This window comes from Calliopsis andreniformis, chromosome 3 (genome assembly GCF_051401765.1).
Source record: "Calliopsis andreniformis isolate RMS-2024a chromosome 3, iyCalAndr_principal, whole genome shotgun sequence".
In the NCBI taxonomy this organism is placed as follows: Eukaryota; Metazoa; Arthropoda; class Insecta; order Hymenoptera; family Andrenidae; genus Calliopsis; species Calliopsis andreniformis.
The window spans coordinates 27921342-27940381 of record NC_135064.1 but is presented as its reverse complement, the minus strand read 5'-3'; the positions used below and the strand labels follow the sequence as shown (position 1 = coordinate 27940381).

General features: G+C 50.4%; 1 protein-coding gene across 2 annotated transcripts in view; it reads right to left on the bottom strand.

Annotated features, from left to right (window-relative positions):
- Svp (COUP transcription factor 2) overlaps window positions 1-18288 on the bottom strand; it is a 59183-nt gene extending 40895 nt beyond the window's left edge. Inside the window, exons 1-2 of one of the 2 annotated variants that reach the window (XM_076374790.1) lie at window positions 17774-18288; window positions 8343-8492 (exon numbers count right to left, since the gene is read on the bottom strand). In XM_076374790.1, coding sequence (XP_076230905.1) covers window positions 8343-8492; window positions 17774-18170 — 547 coding nt within the window. In that variant the 5' untranslated portion in view covers window positions 18171-18288. The remainder of the gene's footprint in view (window positions 1-8342; window positions 8493-17773) is intronic. The other variant, XM_076374789.1, reaches the window with a different exon arrangement.
- Between the last annotated feature and the right edge of the window lie 752 nt (window positions 18289-19040).

Genomic DNA, 19040 nt, shown 5'->3' with positions numbered 1-19040 from the left:
TGGGAGAAGGTACAGTACGATTCTGGAGATTAGGATAATGAAGATTACAGTGGCACGCATCATCTGGTACTAATATCCCGCGTGCGGTCTCCGACGATAAATAAACACCAAGCAGAGAGCCTACGGCGGTCCCGCAACGAAACACCTTAACGATGGGAACAGCCTACCGTCTCTCGAATTCCCCCTCACCTTACTTTTCGTCTTCGACCGCGATTCTTTTCTAGAAGGGCTTACTCGCAGAAAACAAACGAATTCTCTGAAGGAATATTTACGGGAGTGTTTGTAACACGGAATTCGGATGTCTTGACCAGAGAAAAAGAAGGATCGTAGAAGCGAGGTCGAAAAGAGAGAAGAAAGGGGCGCGCGTATCGCGTGGCGATGCAACACGGAATCATTTTTACGTGGCTAATAAGCGGGTGCTCGTCCCCTCGAGCAACAGTTCCGGCTCGAAGGTGGCAAGCCAAAGAGTAGGCGGCTGGCGCGAAGTGCCGCGCGAGTCGATGCTATTAAGATTTCCGTATCGTCGTCCCGTTACCGCGACCATCCAATACATCCAGAGGCTGCGCTTTCGCTTTGCAGGCCAGTACCGCGGAGATTCGTCCACCGCCGTTCGTCTTCTTCAGCAAATGCTACCCGATCGCGTTGAAATTCCCCAGAAAATTACAAATCTATGTCGATGACATAACGAAACGAGGAGAACAAAATTGTCAAGAGAATTGAAGCTGACACTTCCGATTGCATTATTTACCGCTGCGTTCCTGCGATATTATAAAGATAGTCCATTAAACGATGAACGCATATGTTTTGTGGGAGGATGCTCTTGCATCGCGAGAGGGGGAGACTGGAACGCAGCCGAAGAAAAGAGGACGGAAGGAAGGAAGGACGGTAGAAAGAAAGCGAGAGGAAGAAAAGAGTGAGAGAGGCAGAGTGGGGCGAATGAGAAGAAGGAGATCCGAAATACACCTGCGAATCGAGACGGGCAGAAAACCAGTCGACGCGGAATAACTGGTATTAATACGTCACGTAATTACCGTGCGAGGGGTATATATATCCACGTAGGTGTGTGCGTGTAGTTGGCGTTACCGTGAATACCGTGGCAGGGCAGCCTTTGCCGAGGCGGGTTCGCGCGAGCACACGTATACCCACCGGTCGAGTCAAGGCGAGGCGAGGCAAGGCGAGGCAAGGCGAGGCGAGGCGAGGTGAAGCGAGTCTCGAGTCCTAGACTCGCGGAAGATGGCGAGAGAATATACATCGTGGCAGGCAGTTTCCAAGCGAGCGGAGGTCGCTCCGGGCCATGCTTCTGTTCCGAGCCATTATGATAATTTCGCCGGAAAGAAGGTTACCGACTTGGGCCGTCGGCGAGTACCCTCGCCGCGCTGGCCTTCCAGCGCAGCGGCGATCTCGCGCAGCCACGAACGAGAATGGACGCGGCAGCTCGCCATTATCCTGCCGTCGTTGATTCGACGCTATCGGCCTTACCGCGCGAACGAACCTACCTGCCTGTGCCTGCTCGCTTGCCTGCTCGCTTGCCTGCTCGCCTGCCTGCTCGCCTGCCTGCTCGCCTGCCTGCTTTCCTGTCTGTCTGCCTGCCTGACTGTCGTTCGTGAGCGACCCTCGCGATTCACGCTCGCCGAGACGAAGCTCGGCGCTTCCTCGTTTGCCTAATTCAATTCGACGGAGCGTCTCGAAATCTTAACGATTCTCGTGATTTAGCAGCGGATCACGACGTTCTTGGTAACTCGATGGCTCTTCCGGTATTACCCTTAACTGAGGCCAATTCAACAAAATTCTGAGCTACTTCTACACGCCTAGATCTCGTATATCCTTCCTTCAACGTTCGTAGTCCTTTCAATATGTATATTTTATCGTTGTGTAATATTAATAGCGTGGTTTTTACAGACATCTTTATTGGATTCGAAAGGGAAAGAGAATTGTGGAGTAATATGAAGATATGGATTGCAATAAAACGTTTTCCAAGAGAGAGGAAAGTATGGAAGATGCGGATAGAATCGAAAGAGAAAGGATCGGACAGGGTTACATGGGGTTACGCGTTCAAGGGAGGAGGAAAGAGGGAGAAAAGAAGTAGAAGGGAGGAAAAGAGTGCAAGGTAGAAAGGAGGAGAGGAGATGAGAGGAGAAGCGAATAAGGGAAGAGAGGAAAGGGCAGCGTGCGCGGCCAGTGGGCCCGCCTAACATTCCCACGGTGCCTGCTCGCGGCGAGGCCTCCGCTCGCATGCTATCCGACGGTACGGTCTTACGTTATGCGAGCAACATTAGGATCGAAGAAGGCGCAACGAACGAACCGAGAAGATGAAACGGAATGGAACGGAATGAGAACGAAAACAAGATCGAAAGGGGAAGAGATTCGATGGGTCGGGCGTGTCTCGGCGAAGAGTATTAGTTCGGAAAGAGATTCGAAGAAGGTGAATAGAGGGTGGAACCACGGGAAACTCGCGTACACGCGGCGTTATTAACAACCACTTTATTTTTTTCGCCGTGACTCTGGATAGGTTCCTTCCATGAAGCTTGCGTGTGTAAAATATGGAGGAGGGAGGTCCTTAATTCTCCGAGGAAGATCTCGGTCCAGCTCGTGTCGTTTGCTTCTTTTTCGGAGGAAGTCCTTCCGGTCACGCGTTCGCCTTCATTCTGTTAGCAATACCGATACCTTTTGCTCCTTTTTATATTGGCTAAACAACCCACTCTTTGCTCCCTTTCGCATTGGCGAGTTTCCTCTTGAAAATCGCAACCGTGACCTCGACGAAAGGTCTCCAGGTCTTCCAACGAAACTAATTGCTCGGAACGCACGCTTCAGTGTCCCCAGTTTCGAGATTCGTGTCCTGCCCTCCGATTACCGCGCGAAAAGAGTACGCGTAATCGCGTGAATCGTCCACGACGACGCGTGGGAGCCTCCCGGCGAAGGAATTTCTCCCAGCGATGTCCTTCCTTCGTTCCGGTTCGCGGCCGAGAGAACGCTCTTTTGACCTACTGTCTTTCAAGCCAGGCCCCCTCTCCCCGCGTCCCACGCTCGACTCCAAACTCGAGTCGACTCGACTCGACTCGACGCGCGGCTACTTTCGGCCCGTGATTCATTCGGACGTCCAATTCTCCTTCGCTCCCTTCGCGACCCTCGGAAATCCTTGATGCCTTTGAGTTCCAACTAAGAAGAACACATTCCGATGAGTACATCTCGTTTGGGTGTGAATCGTTTACTGCAAGGCAAGGTGTCAACTGTCCACGCGTGTTCAAATCGCGTAGGCTTCGACTTCATTTCTTCAGCAACATTTGAGTATAAGCGCTCGAAATAGAGAGAATTGATCTAAAGGGAATTCACGACACTTTGGTCGTTCTCGTCCTGTCCGTACGTGGTGGAACGCTCTCATGTTCCTAGACGAGTTCGTTGCGTATCTACCCACGTCTAACAGGGACTGGTTCGCGGGACTCAAGGCAGATTCTGCCAGTTAACGACTGTTGATATTCGTGCACTTTTTCCGACCATAAATACCTTCCTCTCCCTTTCTTCCTCCCTTCCTTTCTTACTTTATTCGCCAAGTTCTCGGCTTCCACGTAGATAAATATTTCTACTTATGAAAATTGTGCACATAATCAACATTCTGTAATCAACACATCTCGTGACATTTGCATCGAGATAGAGTAAGTAAAATCCAAAGCATACTCGTTCTTTCTCCTGAGCTTTATCTAATGGACACGCTTGACGCGTTTTTTCGCACAAAGCTGCATTAACCGAAGCGGCGTTGGGAATGACATAAGATAAGGGAGTTCGAGAAGAAGATAGCTCGGAGAACAGAATGTGTGTGCAGCGCATCGATGTCTCTCCCGCAGTCAGCGGAGAAATAAAAAGAGGAACAAGTGTGGACAGCAGAGCAAGAACGCGCCGATAGGTGTGCGCAAAGCTGACCAGCGTAGCGCTGACCGCCTTTTCCGAATGAACTTTCACATTCTGATCGCGCGAGAACTCCAACAGCCTCGAAGGTCGCCTCTCTTAGCTCCAACTTGTACGCGACCGCGTGCCTTCTGACGCGTGCAAGTAAATGATCGCAACTGAAATGATTTCGAGCACCTCTTTGAAACTCTGAAACGATATGAGATTCCCTCTGTGAAAGGTGACGCGGAGAAATTTATTTGTATTTTTCATAAAAAGTGAGTGAAGTGAAAATTTGTAAATGACTGGAAAATATCGTGTTCGAGTTTCTACTTGGCCGTCCTGAAAACGAGCGTTACCGCGAATAAAAGTCTTCGTTCCGGTAGGAAGACGATGGTAGGGGACGAGCATGAGACGCGAGCCGAAAGGAAAGTTTACATAGATGTCGAGCAGGGGGAACGAACAAAGGGTAATATGCGCAACGGTGGACCTTGCACCGTTCTGAATATGCATAACGAGCCCGAGTTCCGATCGCAATCCCCCACGAACGGTGTCAGGTACTCTTGACCCGACGACAGTTTTGTCATGGTAATGCGCCTACTTTGTATTTTAATGTTCGGAAAGCGATTATGCGAATAAACACGGCCGCGCGCGTTAACGATTTTATTTCCATCGGAAGCCTTGCGAGCCATACTTTTTCGTCCCTCCTAGACACGTTCTAGAACCATAGAAAATTTGTTCAATTCGTCTAAGCAAGAGGACCAAAGAGAAAGGCGAACCTCGCGAATTGAGTCAGCGAACGGTCGTCGAGCGGAAAGTAGCGCCAACCCGATGCCACGTTCCTATTAATTCGTAATCAGCGCCGCTTCGTGTCCCATCGAAGTCGTCCACGTTTGCACAGAGCTGTCATACTTAAGTTCGTTGCCTCAGGGGATCACGCGGATCGATTTGCCGGTAATCGCGCGTAATAGAGCGACAGCTTCCTTGGAAATCTCGAGGTCGCTTTCGTTTTTTTTTCTCTCCATTTGTGTCTACTATTTCCTCGACGCGTATAGCGAACGAATTGCGTGCAGCACAGATTCGATGGAAAAGCGATTACAGGATCGTCGGTGATCTGATATTGGCTCGATCAATCCTCGCTTCTTACGACGTTCCAGATCTCTGCGCAAACATTTCTACGCGAGCGATGTTTCATCGAGTACGTTCGATGGCTCAGTCCTGCGTTCAAATCCCTCGGAGACGAAGCTTTATCCGACGTGATCGGTCCCCGTCCGGTCGGAACGTACGCCAAGCTGAGTGGCGGAGAGGAGCTAGAGGAGGTTTCCCCGTGTGCGGAGAATCAAGAATCGACCGCCAGCCGGATTACTAATCATTTCCTGGGTTCGAGAAACCTCGCTAATTGATTAAAGTCACGATTCTGACCCTGCCGTAATATCGGCAATCTCTTCTTGGCGTACGTTGGGGAGAAAGGTAGACATCGGGGACAGAGGAAAACGTACAGGGGAGAAGGTAGAAGAAAGAGGGTAAAGGGAGGAAGAGAGAGCGAAAGAGGCTGGAGCGGAGCGCAAGATGAAAAAGAGAAGGTAAGAGGTAAAAGAGTAGACGGTGCTCTCTCTTCGTATGTTGGCCTCGCGTAATTTTTACCATCTCGCTCCGTCTCGGGCTCTCTTCTCTTTTTTTCTGCTCTCGTCCCTTTCTCTCTCTCTCCCTCATCGTTTTGGTTTGCCCCGAACGTTCCGTCCGAACAGGCCGACTATCCACCTTCGTCGTCCTCCCATTGTTGCATCGTTCCAGCTCGGCAAGGGAAACAATGTCTAATTTCAGTTAATGCGGCCATAATGGCCATCGTCGTTGCATCGCCGCGCGGCATGCTTCGACGCCGAGAGATAAGTGAAATCCACCTTGGCACACCGGCGCAACGGCGCAGCGGCGCAGCGGCGCAGCGTTTGCCATATAGCTACGCCGATACCTCTTCCTATGCCACTACGTCTACGAGATTTATCTTCGCAGCCGCCACTGAGAGTTTCCTCGTAGCTCCGGTTCCGCTTTAGATTAAAGTATTTATTTAGCGATGGAACGTGTTGGAAACAAATATCACTGTTTACTAAATCTTGCTTCTACTGTTATATGTATTCAGAGGTATTCTAGGGAAGCTCGAACTGAGAATTTTGAAAGAAATCGAAGGCGTTCGGGAAGAAAGAACAGAGAACGTAGGAACTCAACGACGGCAGCTTCTCGATTCGGGGCGGCGAGCAAAAGTTTCTCGCGGTAACGCGATATCGAGGCACGCGAAGTCGCGGTCGTTTTCGAAGCTACCGAGACGAGGAGGAAAGAATGGGAGGGCAGCAGAAAATGTATCGTGGTCGTCGGGCAGTCGCAATTAAGGGTTAATTAAATTGAGCGGCTTCCTAGATTTCTGTAATCATCGCGGACAGTATCTACGGGGTAATCTTGAGCGCATCCTGTCTGCCTCGGGGGCCCCACGGAAGGAAGGGGCCCCCGAGGTAAGGTCATGCACCCCGCTGACCTCGGACCACCGAGTCGCCCTCTCTCTTCCCCGCGTAACCTCTTCCCCTTCTGCTTTCTTCTAGCCCCTACCAGAGCTCGACTCGCGCACCCCACCCCGCGCACCTCGCCTCACTGCTCGACCCTCCACCGATCGTCCTTCTTGCCTTTAACCTTCCTCCTTCTTCCTTTCCCTCGACTCTATCCTCCCGATCCTCGTCTTCGGCTACGTCTTCGGCTTCGTCTTCGATCTCGTTTTCGTTCTCGTCCGCATCCTCATCGTTCTCCCGGTCGTCGTCGAAGCCTAACGCTACATGTACTACTTCTTCGTTGTCAACCCTTTGGCAACTGCCCTCTCTCTCAGAGATATGAGACTTTGAAGAAGAGTAGGAAAGAGAGAGTAAGAGAGAGAGAGGGCATACAGTTTTTACTGTTGTGGGTTTAGGAAGTAAGCCGTGTCCTTTCGGAAAAGTGTTCCCGACACTCTAATAGCGTGTCATTTAACCCCCTGAGGATACCAACTGCAATGTTGGCGAAACATGGGGAACACTTTTCCGAAAGGACATGACTTATTCCCGAAAAGCACAGCAACGAAAACTGCATACCCCCTCTCTTTCCTACTCTTCTTGATCGCCTTCTCGTCTTAACCCCCCGCCCACCCATTCCTCTTACCTCTTCCTCCCGGTTCGCCTCTTCTTCTGCGTCACGGCATTTTTTCTCTTGGTGCGTGAGGACTCGCGAGGTAGAGGCATCGAGCGAGCGGGTACCGAGTTGTTGCGTGCCCTACGCGAGCGAACGTTTCGAATTATTATCAAAAGTCGAGGTATCATCGCGGATAATGAGCGGACGTTGCCGCGACAGGGCAGAAAACTCGGGGCGTTCCGTCGTGGGAAAAACGCGACGACGTCGAGTACGGGAGAGGGACGCTCGCGAAGAAGCAATCATCCTGTACGAAGCGGCTCGAGCGCGCGTACGTCAGAGAGAAGAGGCAATTCTTCGAGCTCGAACCTCACCCTAAGATATCCTACGACCGCGAGCTCTCTCTCTCTCTCCCTCTCTATCTCGTTCACCGTTCCTGCTGGCCACAGTCTCGCCTGTGTATAGCTCAAACAAGGTCAGATGGTATCTAACGGCGAGAGGACTCGGAATTGCGCGAACAATCGGAGCGAGAGCGGTCAAGAGCAAAAGGACACGCGGGAAAATTGTCCAGCTTTTACGAGGCGATCATACGCGACGTGTCCTCCGATGACTATCGAGCTGCGAGCGGCCTGGCGAACAGGAAAGGTGGAAGGAGCGCGCGGTGAAACCTCGCAGGGAAATAAGTACGGCCAGTCGTCCGGCTCGTTGACCACTCCGTGCGTGTTCTAACAAGGTCAGATGTTATCGGCCCGCGAACAGTCAAGTTCAAGACGAGGAAAATGAAGAATCTCGGAAGGGGAGAGGCGTGGGAACCTTTCCGCAATTTTCGAGCTCGGCGAGCGGACGTGGATCGCGCGCGGGCCACTTCGAGCTGCGTATCCTGCAAAGGCTAAAACTGGTCTACGTCGCATCGACGTAACGAGGTGTCGAGTTGAGTCGAGTCGAGGAACGAGAGTATCGGTATCGGCGTGCTGACGGCAAAGAAACGTCGAGGAACTCGAGCGCGACCGAAACGAGAACACGTCTAGATATAAATACGCGCACTTGTCCCGAGTTAGCGCGACGAGTTCCAAGGATGCTCGAGCATTCGCGCGTGACGTGTTGCAAATCCGTTACAAATAAATAGACGCGTTTCCGCCTCGGTGAACTTTGATCTTAAGGACCGCGCGCGGCACGCGATTCGCGCTCGTTTAAAACTCTATTTTAAAGTTCTCGGTCTCTACGTGGGGAGACCGGACTAATGGAAAGTAGAATCGATTAGGTGCTGTTCGATCGGGGAACCGATCGAGTGGACAAGAACGAAATCATTCGGTACGTACCTTCCCGTCGCATGCCCATCTTCAGGCACTTTTTCAAACGACAAAACTGGCACTGATTCCTATGGTGTTGATCGATGGGACAGTTTCTGTTCCCTCGACAGGAGTACGTCAGATTCCTCCTGACACTTCTTTTGAAGAAGCTTTTGCATCCTGAAACAGACAAAGTTTTCAATTCAAATTTCGTGTCGTGTTGTAAATCCATGGAAAGGAAATCTACTCCAAAGAATAGATAAAATTACAATAAATAAACCAAGCTACAATTGAGTGGAGACAGAGCAAACGAGTAAATATGTATCATAAATGTCTCGTAATTGCTGTTGCACAACAAAAACTTGTATTGTTTTCTAGAAAGTATCTTCGCTTGAAACTTGCGTGTGACCACAAAACCAGCTAGCTGGAGGATTAACTTTTCCATGTAAGTCAAGTTCCAAGGAATCGTGGTCATCGCGTGTGCGTTTCGAATGGATCAGCGTGTGCAATTAACCTGGAACGATCGAAACCTATAGAGGAACACACAGGTCCCATTACCTACTAGTAGTATCCTTACATATGAGCGATGGCCCTGTCTATCAAACATACCCCGCAATCATTGCGCTTTCGTCATTCATTAAATCCAGTCGCGATAAATCGTGTCGTTGGCCTCTATAGCAGTCCCTCCCTTCTTAGCAAAAATGCCGCAATAACTAAAACCGAAGCTCAAACTTCTTCTGTCCGAGAAAGAAACTCGTGTCACAGTACTATCATTAGTACATTATAAAAATACTGCGTATTATTACGCAGTTAATCCGATGCTAGTCTGCCTCCTACGACCTTCCTTCTGTTCCTCTTTCGTCGGGTTATCGCGGTACCCTTGAGAGATAGCGCTCTTCGAAGAAAGCATTCCGACTCTATACAGGCGGCCACGGTCCAAGAGGACTCGAGGATTCGATTGCTGTCGCTGATGATGCGAGCGGAATCGAGCGATATTCGTCGGCGGGTAGCCGCGACGCGAGAGTACTGGGAAGCAATTAAGAGGCAATTCATATTATGGTAACAATGCATCCTCTGTGCTGGAATGCTCGAATCCAGATAAAGGGAACATCCTCGATGCTCCCGGCGATTCTCATCCTTGACGCAGCCGATCTGGACGACTCGTTTTTCCATATATCTGATTGCGAGATCAAGCAGATGATCGTCAAAACTGTAGGCAAGACGTTGGAGTCGCTCCAGCACAAGCAACGAAGTATGCACTACTAACCGGTATGCGGAACATAAAAGTTCGACGAGCACAGAACCACTCGCGAAAATGAGCGCTCGGCCGCTCTATCGCGTTTTCTAGTGAGTAAGAAAACGGCAACAGCAGTCCCTTCGGTTCGGAGCGGCACGGATTTACTAGCGCATATTAACGAGGAAATTAATTAGAGAGGCGTTCGCGACGGCTCGGAGAACCGGTTTCGCAATTTCACCTAGTATTTAAAAAGCGCGCGGGCAGTAACGACAGGTCGCGTCCCTCTACGCTACGTTGTTTCGCGAGACGAGTGCAGACCGCGCGCATTTACACCCCTCGTAATTTCGAACTTCTGTCTGCATCGAGTACGAGTGAAAGACAATCCATGAGGTTTGAGCGAAAAGGTCGAAGTGCTGCGACGAATGTGCGGGATCAGTTGGTTCGAAAAGTCTGCTCAGCGGAGTTCGTTTGCATCACGCCAGACACGAGCAACGAGCCCGCACGGCCATCGAACCGTGCATTTTTCAACTTCCTCCTCGTCGTCTTTGTCGTCTCCGTCGTCGACGTCGTACTTGTCGTCGCCTTCGACAACGCTCCTTCGCACGCGTCCCTGTCGTGTTCGTCGCCGTCGTCGTTGTCGTCGATGTTACGAAAGAGATTGCGGGGTCGCCATAACTACAAATTGCATCGTTACACGCAAATTACGCGATTATTGTGCGCGAGTCAACCATCAAGAGACACTGTATACGCGCGCTGTGGTAGCGCGAGAGAAAACAGAGAAATGGTCCCGGGGAAAAGGAGAGAAACGGACCAGAGCTGTAGGGAGAGAATAACAGCGGAGAACAGAGAGAGGGGAAGAGAGCGAGAGAGAGAGAGAGAGAGACAGAGGGAGAGACAGAGAGAGAGACAGAGAGAGAGAATTCAAACAACTACTGTTTATACTTTCAGATTGCAGCTTGCACGGCCCTCGAGAGCTCAAATTGCTCGCGTCATTGAATTTTCATTGCTCTGGCTGGTTCGCGACCATTCCATTCCGAGTAGTAACTCGGAACAGAATCCCTCCGTACGCTTCGAAAGTGTCCCGCGAACGAGCTTAGAAACCGTCGGTTCATCGTCGACCATCTACAACGACCGTAATTATTCGCGGCCCTCTCGATCCACGTTCTTCGACCGAATAATAATATTTTTTTTTCAATAACAATTCAGTTATGTGTCTGTATAGGAAGTCTCAGGGAAGCAAAGTTCAGCGTTGGTTCGTGGGTCGATCGACTACGATCTCATTATTTGCATCCTGGAGCGGCTTAAGGTTGTTGATCGAGACAATCGAGAGCGAGAGGAAGACGAAGAGGTTAAACAGGAGATAGAGGGTTTGGTAGAGGAGCAAAGATAAAGGCAGGATGAACGGGAGAAAGGAAGTGGGTAGGTCGGTAGGAAAAGAACTGCAGGACGATTCGGTCAGTAACGTTTCGAGTCGGCCGCGTAAAATTAACGACATTGTTATAATTAATTAGCCATCCGGTAGCGCGTTGTTCGGGCAAAGCGGAGTGTAGAAGATAGCACGGTTTCGCTAGCACGAGCTTCGTTAGCGAGATAATTGGTCACAGAGGATGCGTTCGGGATGCGTCGCGCTTCGTAATTCTATGATCGATGCATGCGCCACGCCGCGCCGCGCCGCGCCGCGCCGCGCCGCGCCGCCAGTGGTATTCGCGGCCAAGATGCTTAGATGCCGCCGCCGCCGCCGCCACCGCCGCCACCGCCGCGCACCTAGCGCATAAGAACCACGCGCAGTCTAATTGTGAGCGTAACGCGCTTCTCTATCCGAGATCCTGTTGCCGTTAGCCGACGACGACTCGGCCCTCGAAGGAAGCGCAGCTAACAAGGGTGACGCGCGGCATGCACCTTCTCCTCTGATCGCTGACCAGTGCACCCACTCGCATTACACGCGCACATTGCCTCTCATTTCACCCAGTCACCGAACTACACATTTTCCTGGCGGACCGTTGCGAATGTTTACTCGAGCTCAAACACTTGCGTTTAAACCGTACGTACAGGGTACTCGGTTTGTTTGAACGTTCAGTAATTTGAAGGGGAGACACGTGGAAAACCGTGCACTTCAGCGATGGATCATCTATCTGAAAAGGAAGATTCGTCGGGAAGATGAGAGCTAGTAGTCTCCGTTGTTTCGGGAAACAATACAGTCGGGGAGAATCGCAAGCACGCGGCTCGAAGAGAAATGAGATTAATAAAGATTAGCAAAGTCGGAATAATATAATATGATCTCATTAGACCGATTAGCCCGTGGAGCGGGCTGCAGAATGTCTGGCTTCTTGCTGCACGCGGTAGAGTATGCCAGGCATAAGTCGGTAAGTCCGTAAGTAACCGTAAGACTCGGAGGGAGAACCAGAGACCCCGAACAGGAAGCCCCTTGCTTGCGGCTGTACCTCAGACCGCGAGACCGGAATTAAATTTCCTTTCCTTGTTCTATCCGCGAAACGCGCGGGGCTTTCGGTCAAAAACTTCTTTTCCTTTTCGCGTCACCGACTCCTACGATTTCGCGTAAGTCCTCAATCAGGCCACGATCGTCATCCATGCCGTCATCCGATCGGAGGGGTAAACTGGATTCTGCGGATTTAGTCACCAAGGAAGTACTAATTGTACACGGCACAACCCCGATTAACCGAAGCTAGATTATCAATGTTCTTTCTTATTCAAAATTTCGATTTTTTGACACATTTACAATAAAAGTATTCACAGCAGGATTGAGAGTAAAACTTGAACTATGATTTAATTCCAGCCTAACGAAATTTACAAAATTGGTTATCGAAAGGATCTTTAAATTTGGTCTTAAGCTCATTAATCGTAGTCCTACTGTACTTATGTCCTACCTAATTTCAATTAAAATCGATGAACAGTGTGATCAATCTCTGTACGTCCTGAGAATTATAACTTTGTACATTTGCAAAGTAGGAAAGAAACAAATGGTTTCGTATATCTTCTACGATCGATCTTCTATCAGGGATATAACATGATTCGTTCCAACGTACCGTATAATTCCCAAAGAATATCAGCCACGTTTTAAATGCTAGTTTACTCGCATACCGCGAGCTACTACTATAATAGAGACAACAGGCGTTTTTAAGTGACGTTCGTGTCGAGGCTACCAGCACGAAGCTTCCTTCCTTCGCGTCTTTCCTCGTTGTCGCTAGAACTAGGGTAAACAATTTGAGGTAAAATATGTAAATAAAGCTATCGAAGCAAGAAGCAAGTGCAAACGAGAATAGTTGACTTCAGGACATCACCCAGAACTCCTTGTACCATCTTTTTCTTTTTACAGCGTCGAAAAATTCAAAAACGCGTCCATTCATTAAAAGCGTCTGATTGCATAAAGGAAGTGACTCGATCGAAATGAGTTCCAAGTTAAGCCGAAGAATTAACGATATCATCGTGACGTGTGGAATCGTACATATGTATGTAGCCAAGCACACAACGTTCACGCCATCTAGATATCAATTTACTTTTCTCAATCGGAACTTTTGTTCTTGAAACTCGAAGGAATCCTGCTTATGTGAGATTACGTTTGCACTCGTGAAAAGGTGCATTGAACAAGGACATTAAGTAAGAAAAGCATATACGCTATTTATATCTTCGTTTTGCTGTTACGCGTAACTCTTTTTTCATATACTGTATGGTGATAACAAAGGCCCTAGGTCTAGAAACTTTTACTATTATCATTAACATCGTTATAATATATATTTCACACTAAATGGGGTTCAGATAACAATGGGAAACAGGAGGTGGTAAAGTTTGAGACAGAGATACAATAAGTAGCGATCCACCAGGGGAATGGTATCCAAAACAATACTATGATTGAAGGAGATCATTGAGAGGAATGCGCTGCTGAAGAACATTTGTGTATAGGATTAACCTGATCCTGTTACATTATTATTAACCACTGATATTCGATTCGCTTCGAATGACAAGGGATAGACGTTGGTTAGACATTTCACGCCCGAAGGACGTAATCGAGAAGATTTCTCAGACAAGTGAGGGTGGACGAAGGCAACGTGAGGAAAATTCACACATAGTGAAAAAGAGCAACCAGAGCATTGGGCGACTAGTCGCGGAAGAAAGAGCAAAGGATGGTATGGCGATCGTGGAGGTAGTCGAGGTCGAACCGCGAACGACTATTGCGCAATAATCAAAGACGAAGAACCTTGTTCGAGACGCGGTACCGCGAATGGGAGGTTCCCGAGCCGCTGTAATCGGCAGATTAATGTTCGTTCCTCGAACTTAATCTCGGGCAAGTCCGCTCGATGGATTCATCGGGGACAGTGGCTCGTATGGAAGTTTCAGCCTCGGCCAACGAATTCTTCGGCTGCCGAAGAATCGATTTACGAACAGGGAACCGCTTTTCCATCCAACAGTCCAGAGCTTTCCACGTCTTTGTCCCCTCTAATTCGTTCCAATTGACCGTTGATTCGAGATGCAGCACCCGTATCGTTTCCTTCGCAGCATTCATCACCTATTTTTGCGTTCTCGATCAGTCTCTTTTACCAACGACGTTGTCGCGATCGCATCGATCGAGCACATCGAAAGACAGTCCTGGCAAATTGACGATAATTCACGACCGTTTGACATCGGTTGACATCAAAATCAATTCGTCGTAATAAAGCGATCGCCGACAATCACCGCGATTACGCCAATGAACGTCCAATGTGGAAGGCGTATGCACAGCGGCGCATCGGCGTATCGGCGCATCGATGTTTCTATAATTCCCAATAAAGCACATCGTCGATCCAGCCAGCCGGTTGACGTCGCCGTCGGCGTCGTTCGATCATCGCGATTCGCCGTTGACAATCGAAATCAAGGTCAGGTTTTCGAAAAAAAAAGGTAGCGCGATGAGAAGGATGAAAGGTTCAGAGTTCCAGAATAACGAAGCCTTGCTTCAAAAAAACAGCACTCGATGAGATTGTCGTAAAGTACACAACCGCTTGATAACGAGAAAAAATGTTCAACAAAAAGTACCAAGTGATTCGTGATTGTCGCGAGCTGCGACCGAAGCGAAAATCAGAGGTAACATAGTTGCGAGATGCTCTGTGGGTTGGTCGTTGCAGAGAATGACGAGAAAGGACTATAATTAAAACGGCGGTTGGATCATTACTGTACATCAGCATCGAGTAACGACTTTACGGTGCTTGTGGCAAGGCCACGATTCTATTCGTCGACGAGACCGTTGGCTCGCGGCGGCGTTGACACGCGCCACGAGTTGCAAGCTGAACTTAGCGGAACTCTTCTCAAGATAGCTTCTGAGTTCCATATCTCTTTCAGATGATCTTCTTTCCGAGTTTCCCTTGAACAAAATCCACGAGAGAAGTGTGACAAGGTTTTTATTTCTACTAAGTTGTCGATCGCATACATTGCGATACATACTAATACTCGAAGAGGCAGAAGACACGCGTGGAATGTTGCTACATTGGCTGTAGATAACGACGTCGCAACAAATGTAACGCGGAACAGTGGTACTGTCGCGGCGCGCTTGTAACAGTCGCAGTTATGGCTAAATACGAGTATCGTCGGCACCTACGATACACACAACGTTTAGTTTAAATCGCTGCATTAAATACAGTAGACTGGCAGCTTTCTCGGAAAAGCGAAGACTCGCAGCGCGGTCTGCGTGGATCAGCGTCGCTCCTCGGTATCGTCGCCGAGGGAAAATCAGAGAGCAGCGAGTAATTAAGATTACCGCGAATAGAAATTATCGCGGGATAAAGGGTGTTATCGCGGTACCACTAACGGCGCCAAAGCGACAGAGTGGCACGACTTAACAATGGTAAATATCGTTAGCGCGACTGTAATTGGAACACCAGGGAGAGAACTCGCCGTTGTAACTCGACCGTTCAATTAAGAGACGGACTCTTAACCCGCTCGAATCGCACGTTTCCACGCGTCGAATCTTCGTGCGGCCTGGGCCGGCACAAATTGTTGGAAATTAACGAGCGCCGAGGGAGAGGGACCGACTGGAGGGACCAGATGCCACCGCTTGTTCCCCGCGCATTATTTTTAGCGGCGTTTTAAACGCTAACGTCATCGGTCCTTTTCGACTAGGAACAAACCGCCGCATCGCGAGCATCGCGAGCATCGCGCAATTGTGCTGTCAAGAATTATTGCGATTCTCGAGATAGTCGTCCATTGCACCAATCAAACTCGAATTTGCAAGCTGTGGTAGCTGGAAAAGCTGCACTTCGCAGAACAGCGTCGATTCATTGGAACATTTTGAAATTTTAATAGATTAGCAATTATCGTTGCAGAAACTACAACATCGAACACCTCGACTCTCAGTGCAATTTTCAACGTTACTTCTCTGTTCCTGACGTTAACAATGAGTAGATTCGAGATCTTGAATTCTCCAAAAACTATGTCTGAATGTTACTTATCACGATTAGACGATTGACACACCGACTGTTATGACTAAGTTCCTCGAAGCCTCGTCTGAACGATATTTTCTAAAGGATAGACGTCGCGTCGTTTCAAAAGTGACTCTAAATATTTGACGCGATTAGTCTGACGACAATCGACGATGTAAATGTGTTGTACACGCGCAACCAATACAGTATTCGCGTCCGCATGTCCGTCTGTATAGCATACGAAAGCGCGAACTAGTACAGCTTTCAAGAGGGAGACGGCAAGTCATTGAGAGAGAGGGAGAGAAAAGTCCTCATGAATTTTAATGAGAGTTCGGTAGTCAGAGAACGAAGGCGACCCAACACAGTGCAAAAATATCCGGAGTTGTTACGTGCACCAGAAGGAATCGCGGTGCACATAATCTGATACTTGTGAATAGATCGGAAGAAAGAGAGGAAGCATTGGCGGCACTCTTTTTGTTCCTTCGCTGCATCACCAATTTTTTCGAAAGATTGCTGTTACATTCTCGTAATTGATACAAACAACTGTTGTAAAGCGTAATGCCTAAAGTCGACGCATATGGTATTAGAGATAGGGGATAGCGTACGAGAGAGGGGGAGAGAACGTGTTACCTGTCATCTAAAAACTCAACGAGGCGTCAAGGTTTCGTTGGGCTGCAAAGGGTTGTGCTCGCACTTCGGTGTCGCATGAGCTACCCATTTCATCGAGGCCAGGTGTCCCACACTTGTTCCACCGTTCACGTAACGATTTAGTAAACAAAGCGAGGGTCGTGGATAAGCATCGAAACCGAGATCGAGAGGGACGAGTTTAGATCGCAGCGCCGATGCGACGGAATGCTACTATCTTCCTACTCGTAGTTCGGAGAAAGAAAAAATGGTAGGGAACGAGCGCGTCGTTAATCAAGACGTTCGGATGCGCTAAATCACTCGCAAGAAATAAATTACCACTGGCAATCTGGTATCAATAAGACGTAATTCGGGCTAATACGGAAGAAGAGGGGTCGAAGAGGGGTCGAAGAGGGAAGGAGAAGCCTATTCGAAGCTAGGCCCGTGGGAGGATGTATAACTCCTGATTTCCGAGGGAATGCTATAGATTTCAATTAACCCCCGTCTATCCGTTCGCGCAGTACAGCCGCGACATTTTTCTTCGTTATGTCGTACCGCGTCGCTTCTTCTCGCTGACGAGAAACGAGGACGATAACGACGTCGCCACGTCCCCGTAATCAGCGATAAGCCTGCGCTCGAAGGGACAATCGTGTTTTTCCCGATCGAGCTTGGACTTTGCAACCAAATCTTTCCGTCAACTCGAGCGCGTAAATACTGCGACAAGAGCATAATATTGCTGAGAAGAATGAAATCGTCAGATCGCGCGTTACACAGGAAGGACGCAAAGAGCCGAAGAAGGCTCGACATCAAAAATCGACTTCCACCTCTCGCGTTTCGGAATGAAGTTCGGAAAGACCGACAAAGAAGCAAATAAACTGTTCCCTCCGACTTCTCCCTCTTCTCTCGCTTGCTCTCCCCTTCGGACTCTGTCCTCGTTTCGCCCGGCGCATTTCCTCGGCCCCATTACATCGTTATTAGGCTCGTAACAGACGCGTAAGCGCCCGAGGAACACCCCACCGTGTTATTAATGGAGAAGCTTTGTTTTTTTGTAGGCACCGCGCGCGGCAGCCACGTCGTGCCGAACACGGGACGCTCTCCACTCAATCCGTTCTCTCGTCCTCCCGCTTTGTTTCGCGCGCTCGTCCCCCGCGTCGCGAAGGCCTCGCGTTAACGTGGTCACGGGGATGAGGACTTACCCTCGCAGGTGAACTGTCCATAGTGTTTGCCGCTGCTCTTGTCCCCGCAGACGACGCACTCGATGTTCGGGGATTTGTCGGTTTGCGAGCTGCCGGACTGCGAGCTGTTGGCCTGGCTTCCGGGGGTGGTGCTCGGCGGCAGGGGGTCCCTGGGCGTGAGGACCGCTCCAGTGGGCACGAGGCAGGTGATGTCCTCCGGCGTGGCGGAGGGCGTCAGGTGGGTCGGGGGCATCGGGGGCGGCGGAGCGATCTGGATCGGGCCCGGACCCGCGGCAGAGGCGGCGGCGGCCGCGGCGCCCGCAGCTGCTGCGGCGGCGGCCGCCGCGGCGCCGGTCGCGGCCAGGCTGGCCCCGGGGTCCCGCGAGGGCCACGAGGGCGGCGCGGCTACCAACGCCATGGAGGCGGTGGTGCCGCGCGCCGGGAACCCCACCTCCAACGTGGTGGTGAACTCGGGGTGGTGGTGTCCAGTCGACACCCGGCCAGGGAACAACGTCGCTGTCGCGGCCGGGTAAACCACCCCGGCAGTCGCCAGGGCGTCAGCGCCTCCTGACCCGCCTCGAACCACCCTGACGGCTTCCTCTTCGCGGACGGGACCACCGACCTCCCCGATGCGGTAGCCCTGCTGTCTTCGCTGCCGTTCTTCCTCGACGGTGTCTTCCTTGTTCCTGCTCACCGCGACACGCCACTCGACGCTTCCCCCTCTTGCGTGCTGTCCTTGCCTCGCCGTCCGAAATCAGGGTTCCCTCGTTTCTTCCTCCTTTTCTCCGTCGTTCTCGCTAAGACCACTGAGATCGACAGCGGTCCTCTCTCCTGTTGCCCACTCGTTCGCGCGCACCAACTCGATCACCGTCCAACGTAACCCTCGCGGCACTTTTGCTCACTCACTCGCGCACTGCGCCGAGTTCGCGCAACCTCGAAATTCGCGACTCAAGCAGCATTGTTGTTCGCCGCGCGTCAGGCGCGATAAACCCACTACCGATGGTCTTCTCTCAATTCCTTCGAAGGGTGTCCTCCGAGTCCTGTGACGTTGCAACGTTCGATTCGCAAGGCCCGCGGAAGAGAAACGGTCCGTTCGTTTAAGGTAGGAGACGCAAACTCGCTAAATGCTCGCGCGCTCCTCGATCGATCAACGATTCGACCGCGACGAAGCAACGTTTCAACTGGTCAGTGTGCACGCGGTCCCACGCCCGGTCGAACCAAAACTCGCGGCAATCACGTTGACTCTTGCTGTTCCCGCACTTCACTCTCACGAGACCGATATCCCGGA